This window comes from Hyaena hyaena, unplaced genomic scaffold (genome assembly GCF_003009895.1).
Source record: "Hyaena hyaena isolate Hyena2069 unplaced genomic scaffold, ASM300989v1 scaffold_120, whole genome shotgun sequence".
Lineage (NCBI taxonomy): Eukaryota > Metazoa > Chordata > Mammalia > Carnivora > Hyaenidae > Hyaena > Hyaena hyaena.
Genome location: NW_024080752.1, coordinates 1,524,796 through 1,543,682, shown reverse-complemented (window position 1 = coordinate 1,543,682; position 18,887 = coordinate 1,524,796). Strand labels below are relative to the sequence as shown.

At 34.1% G+C, this 18,887-nt stretch overlaps 1 protein-coding gene across 4 annotated transcripts in view; it reads right to left on the bottom strand.

Annotated features, from left to right (window-relative positions):
* Positions 1–18,887, bottom strand: part of DMXL2 (Dmx like 2) — a 157,613-nt gene that overhangs the window by 20,033 nt on the left and 118,693 nt on the right. For 2 of the 4 annotated variants that reach the window (XM_039237094.1, XM_039237096.1), the window contains exons 20-28: positions 18,311–18,480; positions 15,893–15,990; positions 15,337–15,502; positions 13,426–13,690; positions 8,364–9,442; positions 7,422–7,613; positions 5,556–5,632; positions 4,058–4,188; positions 1,754–2,002 (exon numbers count right to left, since the gene is read on the bottom strand). In XM_039237094.1, the coding sequence (XP_039093025.1) occupies positions 1,754–2,002; positions 4,058–4,188; positions 5,556–5,632; positions 7,422–7,613; positions 8,364–9,442; positions 13,426–13,690; positions 15,337–15,502; positions 15,893–15,990; positions 18,311–18,480 (2,427 nt within the window). The remainder of the gene's footprint in view (positions 1–1,753; positions 2,003–4,057; positions 4,189–5,555; positions 5,633–7,421; positions 7,614–8,363; positions 9,443–13,425; positions 13,691–15,336; positions 15,503–15,892; positions 15,991–18,310; positions 18,481–18,887) is intronic. The other 2 variants (XM_039237095.1, XM_039237098.1) reach the window with 1 other exon arrangement.

Genomic DNA, 18,887 nt, shown 5'->3' with positions numbered 1-18,887 from the left:
GGGACTCTGCTCATATGCTCTCATCAGAAATGTGTTTTCTGACCATTCTAACTAAACTGTTCCCATACCCTTTCCTTCATCACTCTCCACTTAACTCTCCTTTTATTTTTATCATAGTTCTTACCATAATTGAAATACTATTATTTGTTAATTTGTTTACTGTGTGCTAACCTCCACTACATGTAAGCTTCATGAAGGTAAGGGATTTGTATTCACCCCAAGGCCTAGAACACTGCTTGTCATGTAGCAGACGTTAAGTAGATACAAACATCAATGTGTACTCAGAAGTTTTAAGCATGGATGACTTAATGAATTAATTACCATGTAAAGTATAATAGAAATTTCAGGAAGAGAAAAAAGTGATTTGAAGGGAAAACTTTCAAATTTAAGGGTTTTTTTTGTTTATTTTTTTTATTTTTTTACAAATAGTTTATTGTCAAATTAGTTTCCACATAACATTCAGTGCTCATCCCCACAAGTGCCCTCCTCCATGCCCATCCCCCCTCCCCCCACATCCATCAGTCCTCAGTTTTTGACAGCATTCAAGAGTCTCTCATGGTTTGCCTCTCTCCCTTTCTCCCACCATTTCCCCCCTTCTTCTCCCCCTTGTTCCTCCGTCAAGTTCCTCCTAATCCTCCTATACGTGCAAACATATGATATTTGTCCTTCTCTGCCTGACTTATTTCACTCAGCATAACACCCTCAAGGTCCATCCATGTTGCTACATATGGCCAGATTTCACTGTTTCTCATTGCCATGTAGTATTCCATGGTATAGATAAACCACATCCAGATGGTCAACAGACACATGAAACGATGCTCAGCATCCCTCCTCATCAGGGAAATACAAATCAAAACCACACTGAGATACCACCTCATGCCAGTCAGAGTGGCTAAAATGAGCAAATCAGAGAACTCTAGATGCTGGCGAGGATGTGGAGAAACGGGCACCCTCCTACAGTGTTGGTGGGAATGTAAACTGGTACAGCCCCTCTGGAAAACAGTGTGGAGGTTCCTAAGGAAACTAACAATAGAACTCCCCTATGACCCAGCAATAGCACTGCTAGGAATTTACCCAAGGGATACAGAAATGCTGAGGCATAGGAGCACATGTACCCCAATGTTCACAGCAGCACTCTCCACAATAGCTAAAACATGGAAAGAGCCTAAGTGTCCATCAACAGATGAATGGATCAAATTTAAGGTTTTAAAAAATGCTGAGAAAGAGAGAGATAAACTGATCCAGGAACATGAAAGAAGAGTTTGAGAGTTCAGCGATACAATTAAATGGAACAATATCTGTATCACAAATTTAGGTTGACTACACAAGACAGGAACAAGATAAAGATGAAGAGTCACCCACATATGGGGGAGTACATGGGGGAGTACATGACCATGACTTAAAATGAAGCCAACTATTCTCATGCTCTGTAAAGATTACGAGGATTTATTTAAATCTTCTTTCTCCAAAAACTATCCTTTTCCCTTTCCATTCCTTCACACTTTCCTTTACCTGTCCTCTATTTCTTTTATATCCTCCTCAAATTTGTCCTGGTTTATCAAAAAATGTCCAACTGAAACTACATTTTTTATTTCAACATGAGTTTAGTTATTTACTATCTTAACCAGAGTAATGAGATTTTAAACATCACTGATCTTCAAAATAAAAATTCTTAAAACATTAGAAAATCTTTTACTGTAACACTGGAAATTATTTACATTTACATACATTATTGGTGTGAAATTTATCTTACCTGCAATATTTTCTGATTGCCTCTGAGGTTTCACAACAAGCTTCACACCTCCTCCAAAAACAGCTGCCCACATCCGATTATTTAATGGGTGGGCTGCAAGTCGAAACAATTCATTCGAGGAATTTGTAGCAAGAGCATGTATCAATAAACTTAAGTAAACAGCAACAACAGCTTCACACAACAAAATGTTCAATTTTGGCTGGTCTTCATCTTGAGCTGAACTCAAGAGATTAATGAGTGAGCTCACACCTGTAAGGGTATATAATATCACAAGAAGTGTATCAACAAAAAGGTCCAGAAGAAAAGAATCCAAATCTGTAACTTAACCTAAATTATGTATTCATATTATGTAATATATTATCATATCCATAATTTGAGCAACAAGATAAATGATAAAAATTGATTATAACTTATAGAATAAAATAAGACCACAGTTTATACTGATATCATAAATGAGTAAATAAATAAAAACGGAAGAAAGGAAAAGCTCTTCCTCATGGTACAATTTCAACTAAAAGTAGAAGGAATGATAAAATCAGAAAAATGACCATCTAGTAATCCCCACAGTAATATCCAATTCAGGCAAGAAATGATGCTAAAAATGAGTGCGTGAAAGTATAATATTTTACAGTCTCAAATTATCTCTTCAAAAGAAACGTATTGATTACAAAGAAAAAGTATTAGCTTAACAAACGAGAAATCTGGCAGAAATTACCTTAACAAGTGATGAGAATTTAACAGCACCAGTTACGGAACCAACTGACATCATGTGCCTCTTAATAGTCAGAACTAAGGGCACACAACAACCCTTGTGTGGTATCTTTGCCAAACATACACAGCCTGAATGTAAATACTAAGGTTAGGGAAACCCAAATTGACAGACATTCTAAAAAATAATTGGCTAGTACTCTGCCAAGTTTTCAATCATGAAAGACAAAAAAAAAATAAAAAATAAAAAATAATAAAGAATGAAGAACTATTCCAAGACAGAGGAGACTCATGAGTCATTACAACTAAATGTTACATTGAAGACATGCGTAAGGCAGCTGGCGAGATTTCTAAAAGATCTATAGATGAGAAGAACAATACTGTACAATGTTAACATGCTGAATTTGAATACTGTGCTATGACTACGTAAGACAATGTGTTTAGCAAAGACTCATTGATATATTTAAATGTAGAAGCATACCATGTCTGCAACTTATTCTCAAATACTTTAGAAAAAATACATAAATACTCACACACAGTGAGAGAAAGAGAAAGATGAATGCTAAAGCAGGTATGGCAAAATGTTAACATGTAGAGAATCTGGGTGAAGGCTATACGAAAAAGTCCTTCCTACTGTTTTTGCAACTTCTTACAAGCCTTATTTATTCCAATAAAAATGAAAATGGAAACAATGTTTCTAGAAACTTATGCACAAATAAATTTTAAATATCCAGTTTGAGTTTGTCACTTCTTTCTACTGCCACTCTTCACAGCAATCACTAGGGTGTGAACTCAGAGTTATAAAGCAAGTAGAGTAAAAACTGAATGACAAAGTGGACCAGGAAAAGGTATGGAAAAAAGTGGAGAAGGTCTGAAATAACTGACGTGGAGGATGAGAAAGAGAGCTAACCAAAGAGAAGGACTGGCAGACAGCATGACAGATGTGCCACAGAATGGTCACTCATTCCAACAGACAAATTCACACTGGAGAGTAACTGTATTCTCTCTGATACATCTGTGAAAATATCTCTGGTGATAGTGCTCTCTAATTTAGAATTTCTAAGGATAAGGAAGAGTATGTGCTCACCCTTATGAAAGATGTTAAACCTTGTTTATTTATACTGGTCAACACAGCTGGGTTTTGAAGCCTTAACTTTCTGAGTCTTCAGACAACATTACAGTACTTAAGAATTCCTAATCCATGGCAGAAAACATCATCAAAAACAAACAAAAAAGCATTCACCAAATCCACAAAGAATAACAATCAGTAAACCAGTTAGTAACTTTTTAAAATGGAACTGCCAGGGGCTCCTGGGTGGCTTAGTCGGTTAAGCGTCCGACTTTCGCTTAGGTCATGATCTCGCGGTTCGTGGGTTCGAGCTCCTCTTTTGGCTCTGTGCTGACTGCCAGCTCAGAGCCTGGAGCCTATTTCAGTCTGTGACTCCCTCTCTCTCTGACCCTCCCCTGCTCACGCTGTCTCTCTCTCTCTCTCTCTCTCTCCTAGAAATAAATAAAACATTAAAAAAAATTAAAAAAAAAAATAAAATGGAATTGCCAAATAAGAAGATTTAAAAACAAAAACACTTAAATGTTCACCTGGCCACTGAGCAGGAGAAGAATTCGGTGTTGCATGTTCTTCAATACTTTCGGTCCTGAGTCTTCGACGATCACTTAAAAGAAGTCCTTGATAAGCCATTCCTGTAAACTGGTTTCCTTCTGTCTGACTACTAAAACAAATAAGGGTTAGTTATTTATCACTCTAACAGAGGTAATCAGCAACTGCACTTTATACATTTTTTAGACAATTATAATCCCATTTAGTCCTTTTAAAATCTTTTCCAGATGCCACTTAATACTTGAAAATCTTTTCTATATTCACCCATTTTTATAAAATAAAGAGTTGGAAAGTAAGAAGACTACTGTTGATACTAGACTGTATTAGAAAGCTTCAGGGTGCTATTTCTTGCATTTCTTAGCTCTGCAAAGTTGTCCAATCTTAACTTTGAACTAAAATATGAACAAAAATTCGGAGAATATTTTAGAAATATCAAACCCTAAAGCCAAATGTGACTAAATACTTCCCTCATCTTTGTGGAGCTGGGGAAAAAACAAAAGCAGAGAGTAAAGTTAACTCCCTTGAGAGTCCATCATAGCCTAAGGATGAGAAAATACACATTTAAAAAATATTTATTGGAATTCTCATTTAGTGCCATCTTTACCAGTGACTGATATCAAACAAGTTGGCTTTATTCATTAAGATGATCACATTCAATTAAATACACTCATTTTTCCTCATTTATATTTCCAAGTCTTTGTAGGTACTTAGATGTGGCCTTACTGAACTAAAAGCTGAGTATAGGACATTTTGAGGGAGTAATTCCTTTTGTAATATCAAATCTTCTCACAGGAGTCTTCTGAATTTACAAGAAAAAAAAATCTAGACATATGTTTAATATAAAGTTAATATGATTCTATTTATGTTACAAACTTTTCATTTATTAATATCATTCATTTAAATCTGGGTCATCTTTCCAAGTGATTCAATTTCTTGCTACTTATACTGCCCTCATCGTTAAAATGTACAGTATACATTAAGGTAATATGACGTTTAGAGAAATTTAAAGTATTACTTCCCCTTGATATCACTTCCAAAGACTTCTATATTACATGTAAATGGGTAGGAAAAAGTGATTTTAATAATTCTTTGTAAGAAATGTACTTTTTGGTTTTTAAAAAGGTATTTCCTTTTTGAACTGAAAACCATTTAAGCAATATACGAGCTGATCCAATGCTAAAAGAAACGTTAGTGAATCGTGAAAGATTATTTTCTTAAAATCAAAAAAGACTGTGATGATGATAATTTCCATTTACTATTTATCATTCTCTATATGCCTCTGTTGTTACTAGGTGACCACTAAATTAAGTCATCTTATGTTATTTCTCCTTCTCTCTCATCTATTCGAGTATACATGGTAGTCATATTTGAGAATTTTTCCATCCCTAAGAAAGAGAACTTTGATATAAACTTCAGCACAGTTCAGTGTTTTTGCTGTATTAATAATTTAGCATGATTTCTTTTTTTTTTTTTTTTTACCTGTAGCTATGACTGTCACATAATGCTTGGTAAATTGATGCAGAAAGTGATGCTGCTAGTGAATGAAGTGTGTGCACCTAAAACCAAAACAGTCACAATTACATTTTATACTAACATTTCTATACAACAGTAATATCTTAAATATTAGAAAGTACCCAGCAAACTGGCAATATCATTAATAACACTAAATCCTAAGACTACTAACTCTACTTTAAAACTTCTAAAATAACACTCACCCAACTCAAGCCCACAACAAAGCTAACTGATGCAGAACACGTTTATCAAATATGTATAACTGTGAGCCTGCCATTTACCAGACTCTGAGCAAAGTGTCAATGTTCATCGATTACTGTTCATTAGACTGTTCTACCTAATGATTAACTTGAAGATTAACATTCCAAAATAAAGAAGAACCAAAATAAGTATATAATTTTCAGAGCTTTTAAACTGCCTTACAAAATTTCCCTTGATGAAAATAAATACTTGATCTTAGCAATAGAAATAAACTAAATGTTTAGATACATAAATCACTGTATGAAATTGCTGATTTTTCAGAAAGCAAGTAATTTATTTAGTACTTATGAGTAGTGCATACTTGAAATTTTAAATTTAGAAAGTTTAAAAATTATCAATATAAAAACTACATCCTAATGTCATACTGAATCAACATTTTCAGACTCCTAAAAATCTAAAAATATGAAGGGAACTTAGAAACAGTTTCATACTCTTTGAATGCCTTATCCAAATTTCTAGGAACTGGAAATGTTTATTTAGAATTTAATGCCTTTTCAGGGCTTCTGGGTGGCTCAGTTGGTTAAGAGTCCGACTTCAGCTTAGGTCATGATCTCTCAGTTTCTGAGTTTGACCCCTGCATCGAGCTCTGTGCTGAGAGCTCAGAGCCTGGAACCTGCTTCAGATTCTGTGTCTCCCTCTCTCTTTGCCCCTCCCACATTCATGCTCTGTCTCTCTGTCTCTCAAAAATAAACAAACATCAAAAAAATTTACAAAAAGAATTTACTGCCCTTTTCTAAGTGTCCATATTCACCTAATAATTTATCTCTGCTAAACTACTCATATAGATTAATTCATGCTATGGATTGGAAGTCTCTAATAGGTTAATGTAACCAGTAAATTGTGGGCCCTTCAGAAAAATGTACTACCAGAGGTCAAACATGCCTTTGAAACAAAACAAATAAAAAACAAAGATATTGAGGACCTTTAATGACATCAGCCCCTGGAATTGGAAAAAGCACAGCACAAATATACACTGGCTAGCACAGTGGTTGCCTGATCAATTTCAAATCCTGCCAAGCTTCCTAGTGATGTTCTTAAGTTTTCAGCAAAGGGTATGGATTTCATCTGGAGATCGTAACTTTGGAAACCTCTGAGTGCCCTTGACTATGCAGAGCCTACAGCAAACACAATCATCAGGGAAACAGTAGTGAGGATACTTTCTCTGGGATATTTCTGATCAGTCATGTTCTCCCAAAGATACTCCCAAAGCTTGTATTTTCATAATATCCTGGCATATAGTCATAAACATTTCCAAATTTATGACTCATTTAAGGGGAATGGAAGATTTAAAGGAGTATTAAGAGACAAGAACAGTGTCTAGAAAAATAATTTTATAATGAAAAAAGTATTTGCCTATCTTAAATTATGTTTCCTGAAGTAAGAAGAATGCTTACTTTTAAATTACATTCATTGGACAGAGTCTTCAACTGATCAGGATTGGGAAAGTAGCACATTAAGAGCACTTTAAAATATTTCCTCTAAGTTCAAACAGGAAGACAAGTATAACACATTCACCTTTTCAATGTAAATGATCAATTATCAATTATCAACTGATCATAAACTTTACATTACCTTCATATCTCCAACACTGGGATGAGGTGGTGTTTTCATCTGAACAATTGTGTAAAGTATATCATGGATGTGATTATTTAGGTATAATACAGGATTAGCTATGACTGTTTTTGTTGAAGCAATACTTGCTGAAAGCAGAGGTAGGGTGGTAGGCAATGGTAGTGGAGACTGGAGCTGCTTCACTGTAGTTTCCTGTGGGTTACAGTGGATTATTTTTTTCAAGGTAGTTAAAATGAAGGAGGAAAAAAATCAATTAACAGTGGCTCAGTTAAGCATCCAACTTTTGATTTCAGTTTCCTAAGTTTGAGATGCATGCTGGGCTCTGCATTGGCTACAACAAGCCTGCTTGGGATCCTCATCTCTCTCCCTGCCCCTCCCCTGTTCACGCTCTGTCTCTCTCAAAATAAACAAATAAACTTAAAAAATAGTTACATGATAAAAAATACTAGTGATAAGGGGCACCTGGGTGGCTTAGTTCGTTAAGCAGCCAACTCATGATTTCGGCTCAGGTCGTGATCTCATGAAACTGAGACTAAGCCCCGAACTGGACTTTGTGCTGTCAGCTTAGGATTCTCTTTCTGCCCTTCCCTAGTCATGCTCTCACTCTCTCTCAAAATAAACATTTAAAAAAAAAATACTGGTGATGAACATCGGAATAAAAGCAGCATTTATTCACTCATTCTACAAAACTTTATTAAGCACCCCATCTGTACCAGTTGCTATGCAAGAAGAAGATATAAGGAGGAGTATAAAAACAGCTGTGCTCTCAAGCTGTTAAGCCTCCTCATAATCACTATAACATTGATTTAAAAAAGGCCTATGCAGAGCATAAACATCTGCCTCCTATGAATACAGGAGCTGCACATATTTAGATCAACTAGTAAAAAGAGCGATTAAAATTATTAAAATAACCAAGATTGAAAACAAAAGTGAAGTTCATACCTGCTGTGATTCTTGTAGCAAAAATTTGAGTTCCATCCTTACTGAGGCCAGACCACCACCCTGGGCCCCGTGAAGGCTACAGTAACTAAGAAACACTCTCAGGAGATCTTGGTTTTTCTGTAACCACAACTTTCGTCTTTCTGCGTGTTCTCTTTTAGCCTGCAATCTCCGTCTTTCTATTTGGTGGCGCTCATAGGAACCTATATCTGGTTTGTCAATCATTTCTTCCTGGTCCAAAAGATCACTCTCTACCTTAGAATACGTTTTACTGGCATATTCTTTAATAACTGATTCATGGTTACAGATCTCATGCAAGGCAGCGATTTCCTTTTCAAGCCAGTTATAGAGTTGAAATCTGAGTTTTCCACCATCGACTTCATAACCTGTAGCCAATGTTCTTAGTTCGGTCATAAGGATCTTCAAACAAGCTCTGAATTTTAGTTGTTCAGCAATCACATCAACTTCAGTATCACCTTCAATACAATCATCTTCCTGAGGAGTCAGTAACATATTAGGGTCTGCGGCCTTCTGATCTTGTCTATCTGCTTCCCTGGCATCTGTACTTTTCATTACTAAGCCAACAGCATCTTCTTCCTCTTCTTCTAAGGCACTATCATGCTCTTCACCCCAATCAAGATTAAGAGGTTCCTCATCAACTTTTACTATTGGCTGACTCCAGTCAAACTGTGATGAAGTTACATTTGACCAATCAACGCCAGAACTTCTATTGTCGTCACTCAGAGTCTTTGATTCTGAAGGTACATCATCTGTCTTTTTAGAAATATAGTCAGGCTGACCTTTTTCTGAAGGTAAGGAAGATATTTTGGTAACTTTTGGAATTTTGGAGAGTACCTCCAAGGCTAGAACAGGACATCCGACTTTAAAATGAGCATTTGCAGTGGTAAAGAATAATTTTCTTTCTATAAGGTTAATTTTATCAACAAAGTTTTTTTCAGTTTTGAGACCTAAGGTTGCTAAAGTTCCTTCAGGGGAGGCAAGGTTTCTTCGAATAAGCAAAGGATGAGTTCGAAGGTAATTGTAGAAACTAAACACCACTGGATTACAAGATTTGATGATAACTAGAGAAATGAAACAGATACAATTACAAGTTATTATGTCAATATACACTTATATTACAAAAGAATAAAATATGTCAGCACTTTCTCAAAGGATACACAAAAATTATACATATTTTTAATATTGCTTATATATACTTTTAGAATTTTTTAAATGTTTATTTAGTTTTGAGAGAGAGAGAAAAAAACAGAGCATGAGCAGGGAGGGAGACACAGACTCCAAAGCAGGCTCCATGCTCCGAGCTGTCAGCACAGAGCCCAACATAGGGCTTGAACGCACAAACCATAAGATCATGACTTGAGTCAAAGTTGAATACTTAACCAACTAAGCCACCCAGGCACCCCAGTACTGCTTATATCTTTTAAATGGAAAGAAAACACACACGAAAAAATTAATTGGTTCCCTTTGCAAAAAGGGAGGAAAGAACAGGATAGAGAGGTCAGGAAAGAAGCTAGATTTCTCTGAAAATACCTTGGTTTTATATATTTTATTTCAAAACCATGTCAACATTTTATGTAATTTTAAAAGAAAAATTAAAAAAATCACAAAAAAAGCAAAAGCAAAATTAAACAAGTGATTCTGTATATCAAGCTGGTAGCACAACCACAGAGAAAAGAACTATAAAGTGACTTTAACATAAGTAATTTGACTGTACATCCTGAGATATACCATAAAAACAAAAATAATTCGTTAAAAACAAATAAAATCTTAAACTGTTTCTATGAAAACATGTTGTTATGAAAATTTTTTTATCATTATTCTGAAGCTACCATATACATATAAAATAACAAATATATTAATGCTGTGAGAATTCAAGCTTTTCATTATAACATAGAAATTTGAAACTAGAAAGAAAAACTCTAATTTATATTGAATTAAAAATTTCAGTGTCAACTCATGAATTCTCAGGTAAAAAAAATATGTATGTATATATATATAACCTAGTGGAGTTAATTAAAACAGCCTAGAAACAATGACTAAACCAATAGCAAATGAAGGTCCCGATGCCCAGGCTGTCATCTCTATTATTCCCCACTAAAAGGATCCTTCTTCTGAAGGACCATTTCCAGGTCTGGGGCATGAAATGTAGAAGAAGAGCCTGAAACATCTTGCCAGAATAGAAAGCAAAGAAACTATCAAGGAATAATGTCAAAAGGATTCAAAAACTCAAAGCTCCCACTGGTTAAAAATGAGATAACCTGAGCATCCGTAATAATAAAGTACAATATATTAAAGCACAAATCTATCTTAACCTGTTGAGTGCAAATAATTTAAATAAAAATAAAAGCTATTAGTCGCCTTTTTAGTATGCTAGTGAACCCAACTTATTTTGAAAACTGGTAGAGAAAGAATCAAACATTTATGTTCACTTCAGTATGCATACTACTGGATTTCAGAGTAATCAAACAGCTGTTCGGGGAGACTGCACTCCAGACAAGTATTTCAACTCATAAAAGAAGAATAAAATGTCACAAGTAGAATATCATCATTTGACAAACACTAACGAAATAAGGGATCTACACAGCAATCACTGATGTCTGCTAACACAACAAAATGCACAACAGGCAGACATTATGAGTTCCCCAATAGAAGTATTCCACACCACCAGGAAATACTTATGCCAAAAATCTCATAAATTACCAAATTATATCAAATGCAGATAATATGGGGGGGAAAACATGAAATGACACAAAAGGGACACAACCAACAAAATCTAAAAAGTGAGAAACAACAAAGTAAACAATGTGACTTCTTAATAACAAATATATTACAAGGGACAAGAAAAGGAAGGAGGAAAATCTACGGATTAAAGTAGACAGGGGCGCCTGGGTGGCTCATTTAAGCATCTGACTCTGGATTTCAGCTCAGGTCATGATCTCACAGTTCGTGAGTTGGAGCCCCACATCAGACTTGGCACTGACAGGTGGAAGCCTTCTTGAGATTCTCCCTCCCTTTCTCTCTGCCTCTCTCCCCACCCGTGTGCATGTGCACTCTCTCTCTCAAAATAATGCTTATTTAAGCATTAAAAAAATAATAAAGTAGACAAAAGAGGCACCTCAACACCTCTTGAATCAAAAAAAAAAAATATATATATATATATTTGGATTTTGAGTCAAAAAAATCAATTGTATAAGATTTTATACATGATTTTGATTCAAAAAAATCAATTGTATTAGATTTTATACATGATTACGAATAAAATTTTGGTATAGTGATATGTTTAAGAGTAATTTTTTGGAGATTCATTTTGAAATATTTCCAAAAGAAATGATATGCTAGACACTGCTTCAAAATAAATCTATGTTTAGAATGGAAGAGGGTAAAAAGGGTGGGTGAATGTATGACATAAGGTTGGTTTAAGTTGGTAACTACTGAAGCCGAGTGATAAGATTCACAGACTTTCAATATATTATTCACTCTTTTTATAATAAAAAGTTTTTTATTGTTAAAAAAGAGTTGTTTATTGTGCAGTTTTCCACAATAACTAGTTTTAAAAATTAACCTAGAAAACATTAAGAAATAAAAAGAAACTTCCTTCTATAAAAATGTATATATTTTAACAAAATTACCTGGGTAACTCAGATACTTATTTTTTTCCTAATGGATTTATTACCTTTCCCTTAAAAATTTTTTTAATATTTAGTTTTTTGAGAGAGAGACAGAGTGTGAGCAGGGGAGGGTGAGAGAGAGGGAGACACAGAACCGAAGCAGGCTCCAGGCTCGGAGCTTGAACCCATGAACCGTGAGATCATGACCTGAGTCGAAGTTGGACGCTTAACCAACTGAGCCACCCAGGCGCCCCAAGTTTTTAGCATTATTCATAAAATATTTCTTCTTTATGAAGAACATAAAAATGGGTGCCCTAATCCTTTTACCCATGCAAGTGTTTTTAGCATTTAAAAGCAGTATGTAATAAAAAATTTTTTTCAAGCTTCTATTTAAATTCTAGTTAGTCACTATGTAGGATAATACTGGTTTCAGGAGTAGAATTTAGTGATTTATCACTTACATATAATACCCAATGCTCATCCCAAGTGCCCTCCTTAATACCTATCACCTAATTGTAACGTGAAAACACAGAATGAAAAGTAAAAGCTTTTATCTCCCCACACCTATTCCCCAAAGCTAACCAGTAATCAGTATTCGGTTTCTTTTGATGTGTTCCAGAAAACAACAAAGGAGAGGAAGAGGGAGACTAGATGCAGGATGTGCTTGCAACATTTATATGTAAATAAAATGCAACAAGAATCACACTATTCTGCATCTTACTTTTTTAACTTAATACAGCAAATATTAATGCATTGATCTACTTCATTTTCTAATGGCACACTATTTCTGTAGTATACTAGAATATATCTAGAAATCATTGAATTATTCTACCAACAAACACTTAAAATGTACCATTTAAAAAAATTTATTGCAAACAGGCTAATAAATACCCTCCAGATGGTTTAAAAAAATCTAAACATTTGGGATAATTAGAAGTAAAGAAAGCTATTACACAAGAATAGGCCCATGCACTAAACCAGTAGATGTAATAGCCAAATTTCTACTTAAAAAAAAAAACAACCAGGCTGTATTATATGGAAGAAGTATATAATGGGTAAACATTATATATGCTTCAGTTTAATAAAATTGTTTTTTGTTTTGTTTTTTTCTAAATGAACATAAGTTCAGAAACAGTCTTTTTTATATTTGTTTGTTTGTTTATTTTTATCTTTCTTTCTTTGAAACAGTCTTCTTTTAAAACAGAAAAAGAGGGGCACCTGGCTGGCTCGGTCGGTGGAGCATGTGACTCTTGATCTCGGGGTTGTAAGTTCAAGCCCCACACAGTGTGTGGAGATGAAAGAAAGAAAGGAAGGGAGGGAGGGAGGGAGAAAGGAAGAAAAAGAAAGAGAAAGAGAGAGAGAGAGAGAGAGAGAGAGAAAGGAAGGAAGGAAGGAAGGAAGGAAGGAAGGAAGGAAGGAAGGAAGGAAAGTCCTACCTTGATGTTCATCATGCTCCTTTGGTGTTTGTTCCAATAATGTGTCCAAAGCTCGGATATAATCTTTCATTACCCAGTAGGCAAGACTACGCAGGAAAGGATCAGGATGTAATCTTTTGCAATCGAATCCAGAGCCATCCTTCTGGCAACCCAAAATCTTCTGATTCAGGATGGATATATAGGTGGATGAAGTCTCAAATTCAGATTCATACAAACGGGCAATAACCATGGCTAGCTGAATATCTTCCATTTTTTCAAGACATACCTACAAATTCAAATGTTAAGAAATATCTATTTATGAAAATTATTTAGACATATGAAATATTTCACTGATATCTTGAAAACTACCAGTTATATTCTCATAGTGGAGGGAGGGGTCCAGAGGTTGAGATAGTAAAAGGCAATTAAATGACTGTTTGATAGGAGATTAAGGAATAACAAGAAGAGTAAGAAACTAGAACTTAGTAGCTAGAGAGAGAAGACATAAAAACAAAATAAGCCTAAGACAAATATCAACATCGTATCAAACTTAGGTCAATTTAAATTACTAACACTCATTTTATTATTTTTTTAATGTTTTATTTATTTCTGAGAGAGAGAGAGAAAGAAAGAGAAAGAGAGAGAGAGAGAGAGAGGCAGCATAAGCACGGGAGGGTCAGAGAGAGAGGGAGACACAGAATCAGAAGCAGCCTACAGGCTCTGAGCTAGCTGTCAGCAAAGAGCTTGACGCAGGGCTTGAACCCACGAACCATGAGATCATGACCTAAGCCAAAGTCGGACACTTAACCGACTGAGCCAACCAGGTGTCCCAATAACATTCATTTTAAATTAAATATATTTATCGCATTCAAACTTATATGTATCAGTTCCTCTTAATTTCCAAATACATTTCCACATAAACATAATTATTATTTTAAAAGAACCTTCTAATTACATAATGAAAAAAACATGAAATAAAGCTACATATTCTATTTTTAGAATAGAATTTAGAATCTGTTAAATATATATTCTATATATATATTCTATTTTTAGAATAGAATTTAGAATCTGTTAAATATATATTTACATGGAGAATTTGAGGTCATTCAGGCAATAAAAGCATCTCTCAGTCAATCAACAGTTCTCTTCTTTGTCTGAAAGTCTTCTAAGTTAAACTCCCCATTTCAAAATTATAAATATTTGTTATTTAAAAAAATCATACATCAGAGACAATTTTGAAAATATGACCAATTCTAAGGGTAGAGAATTTCTCTTTGTTAGATATTTCTTATTTCTTCTATCATGTAGAACATTCCAGTTATATCTATTATTTTACCTTCACCTGTTAGGATTTTTCAGAATGTTAGGATTTTTCAGAATGATAGTAAGTATTCTAAGAGAAAGATCTCATAAATAAACATAATCTCTCTCTTAATCAGCTGCCAGGATTATGTATCAAAAATGCAATGTTTTACCTCTTGATTCATTTTCCACTATCTAAGACAACTACATTACAAAACACTATAAACTGTAATTTCAGTTCCTTATCTATAAATTTGTTACAAGAAAAGAAAGTACCTGTCTGTCTACACCAGAGAAGAAGACTATGACCTATAAACACTTCAAAGAGTTCAAAATCATAAGATGTCTAGGAAGAAAATATTCATAAACCATTTTTTGTCATTTTTAATATACATTTGAAATGAATATACTTATCTTGAAATGCAATATTCCCTATATAAAAAATTTTTCATTTAGGTTTCACACTTGAATTTACTTATAATTTTTTTTATCACCATGCCACTATTTAGATTCAGTAACCTCTGTAGGTATTTGTTGTCCTTACAGACAGAAGATAAAAAATTACATCCTCATCTATGAACTTTTCAGGTTTTCAATCTCTTAAAGTACGTCATGTTTTCTTATTTATACCTCTATGGCATCTTTCAATGAACCAGCTAACAAGAAAAAAGCAGCAGATTGTTCAAAGCGTTGTTTTCCAAGTAAAGAGAAAGCATTTTTCAAAGCAGCTTTACGCCATCTATCTTCATTAAAGTTGTGGCTGAAAAATGTTGTCATCTTTTCATCATGCTGTGACCTGGGAACCAGAATACAGGTCAGGAAAATTTTAAATATTTTGAATCCTTCATAGATTATGTGAAAATAACCTCAAACATCCATTTAAAAAATAATAACTTCAGTGACAGGTATCTCAAAATACCTTGTGTACATGTAAATAGGAAGCAAGAGCACTTTTTCCTTTTCAAAGTACTTTTGTCAATTTTTTCAACAACATCCCACCCTTTAGGTTAGGTTGAACCGGTATTATGCCCATTTTTTTTGCAAATAAAGAAACCAAGATACAAAAAAGTAAGCTGATGTGATCAAGCTCAAAGCTCATGCATACAAGTACTTTCAAAAGCATCAGCATCAGCAGTCTCGCAGCACAGAACTCCATTAAATCATGTTAACTGTTGAGGCAATTTACCTAAAAAGACCCCACACTACTGCTTTCTTCTTCATTGAGAGGTAGAATAATGCAGCATCCAAAGCATCATTGTTTCTTTGAAAAGAAGCTTTGGCAACCTAAATGGTAAATAAAGTATTCCATTAAATTAACTATTTGATAAAAGAATTACAACCGATTAACCAACAATTAATGCTTCCCTGCTACTTACATGGCTGATAGTAACCATGGAGATGAGAAAAGTTGGCTCTATTCCACAATCTCCAGCAGCTTATAATACATGCTCCTAGAGACAACCATTTGTATGCCAGTAATTATAATAAAAATAATAATAGCAACTAGCATTTACTGATTACTTCCCATGAATCAGGCACCAGTCTAAGTGCCTTTCACTTATCTTACATAATCACTACAGTCCATGAGGTACTATTCTCCCCATTTTACTTCCTAGGAAGTGACTGAGACACAGACAGGGTAAGTGAATTATCTAAGGTCACATTGTAAAGGGTAGAAAAGGAGTTAGACGCCAGGCAGTAATAACTGTCTATCATAGGCAACTAGATAATGAAGGCAGAATATTCAGTAGATGTAACCTTTTCTTGAAAATTAAATGTTACACTTCATAACATTTTGTAAAAGCTAAAATGCTAACTGCTATAGAATATGTGATTTCACAACTTAAAGTTCTCTCAACTCAATGAATAAATATTAATTATGTACTGTGACCTGGGAACAAGACTCACACATTTAAAAAACTACAAACAAAAATAAGTGTTCCAGTGTTTTTTAAACATACTTTTTAAGAAACATTCTTTTCTGGTAGTTTTCCAATCAAATTTTGACAATTATAAAGGAATGACATCTTCTTTCTGGCATGTAATTAAAATATAGAAGGTTGAAGCTCTATTATTTTGAAGAGCTGACTAATTTTAGTTCTTAGAAATGCCATGAGAAAGAGTCTTAATGAGCACATAACTGATAATCTCCATGGAGACATATAACCAAAATTGCTGAATTCATATAGAACCAATCAACTCAGTGCTAAGTTTAAAAACTAAGCCAGTAACACTACTGTATATAATTATACTGTTTTGAACATGGTACCATACTAACCATATCTTATTTCTCAAAGATACTTAGATAATTTCTGCAAATCACTATTGAAAAATGTAACAATAAAAAACAACAGATGTTTTATTAGCTCACACTGATGATGAAGCAGGAACTACCAAGGCATGGGAGAGCGGGGAAACTGCATCATGAAAACTGCTTTACTCTCAATATTTGCTTATTTCTCTTTTCCCTTTTTTAGCATGTTCTCTGCCTTCAATCATTTACTTAACTTCGTATCTTGATGTGTAGTATTTTTTAGAGAAATTTTTATTCATTTTTTGCTAAAGATTTATAATCTATATCTCAAGGCAAAAAACTTGGATTCAAGTTTAATATTTCTTGTGGAAATAAATCATAGGTACATATCAGAGACACTTAATTATAACAACAAAACACACTGCTGACAAGAAATTAAAGAGATCTTTAGAAACAACATCTGAAACATTTCAGATAAAATAGGTCCTCTTTTTTCCACTGCTCTGGAATATAAAAAAATTTAATGCAGGTACTGTGCTATTTACATGCTATAACAATTAACTTTTCCCATATACCAGAAACTACTCTCCCTCTCTCCCCCTCGCTCACTCATATGCACACTTACGCTCTCAAAAAAAATTTTTTTAATAGCATATTTAATTTGCTGCCACAAATATGCTCTTCAAGTGCACACAAATCAAAATCTTTTATGGAATGGTATTTTGAGTGTGCAAAGTAAGTTTGCTATTTATTAACCTAGTCAAAGAGAATCCTTTATATAAAAAGAATTCTTATATATAATTGATCTATCTGATAAGAACTGAAGTTTGCTTTCTAAATTTAGATTTTTGTTTTCTTTTTTTAATATCGTTATTGAAGTACAGCTGACATACAACGACATACAATATATTAGTAGTAGGTATACAACAGTGATTCGTGATACTACATGCTATGCAATGTTTACCACAGTAAGTGCAGTCACCATCTGTCACGGTACAATGTTATTATAATTTTATTGGCTATATTCTCTATGCTGTACTTTTCATAACCATGGCAAACTTCCCATTATTAAAAAAAAATGATTTTTGCATTTTCCCAAACTAGGAACCACCTCAACTGACAGCAGAACATATGCAATTCTACAAGTATTATGAACTCAGCATATATGGCAAAAGGCAATTGGTATACTACACATTTTACAAGTTTCTGAAATCTCTGAAAATGTTTATTTAAGAAATTTTTAAGATCTCAAGATGTACAATCTAATTCCCCACTACAGATTTTATGGAACATCCTTAGCTCTTATCCTTTAAGATATTTTAACTTTAACATCCAATGAAGTAAAGTTACCTTTTCAATGCATCTTCGAAGAGTGTTAATATTCCTGACCCACCAACCTATTCCCATAGCTCTTAGTTCAGACCACTGAGGGTCCCCTCTCTGAATTGCCGGAATCATATTAATCAGTTCTTCCTCAGCCTCAGAATGAAAAGCCCAGGCAAAATGGCAGGTAGACACACCTAAATTAGAAATACAAAATAATAACCTTCAGAACTATATCCAAAAATAACAAAAACAATTTTTCACATAGCCCTGTACTCAGTCATCCTGGAAAGAATTTTCAAGCAAAGAAAAATGGATGAAAGAAAGCCTTTCACCATTCAGGATTTTACACTATAAGCTTCTAAATACAAGATCAATGGCAGGATACACAAAACTAAAATCTCTATTTTTTTTCCAAAGTATTTGCTTTTTTTCTCTACAAAACTAGAGACGCCAAAATTTAATCACTGGAAAGATATTTGAACATCGAGTCATTTATACATACACCAAATTTATCAACAGTGAAAGCTTTGGTCAAATTAAATTATCTTGGCTGGTGTCTCTGGGTGGTTTTTCACAGTGCCACTTGCTTGGTAAACCAAAA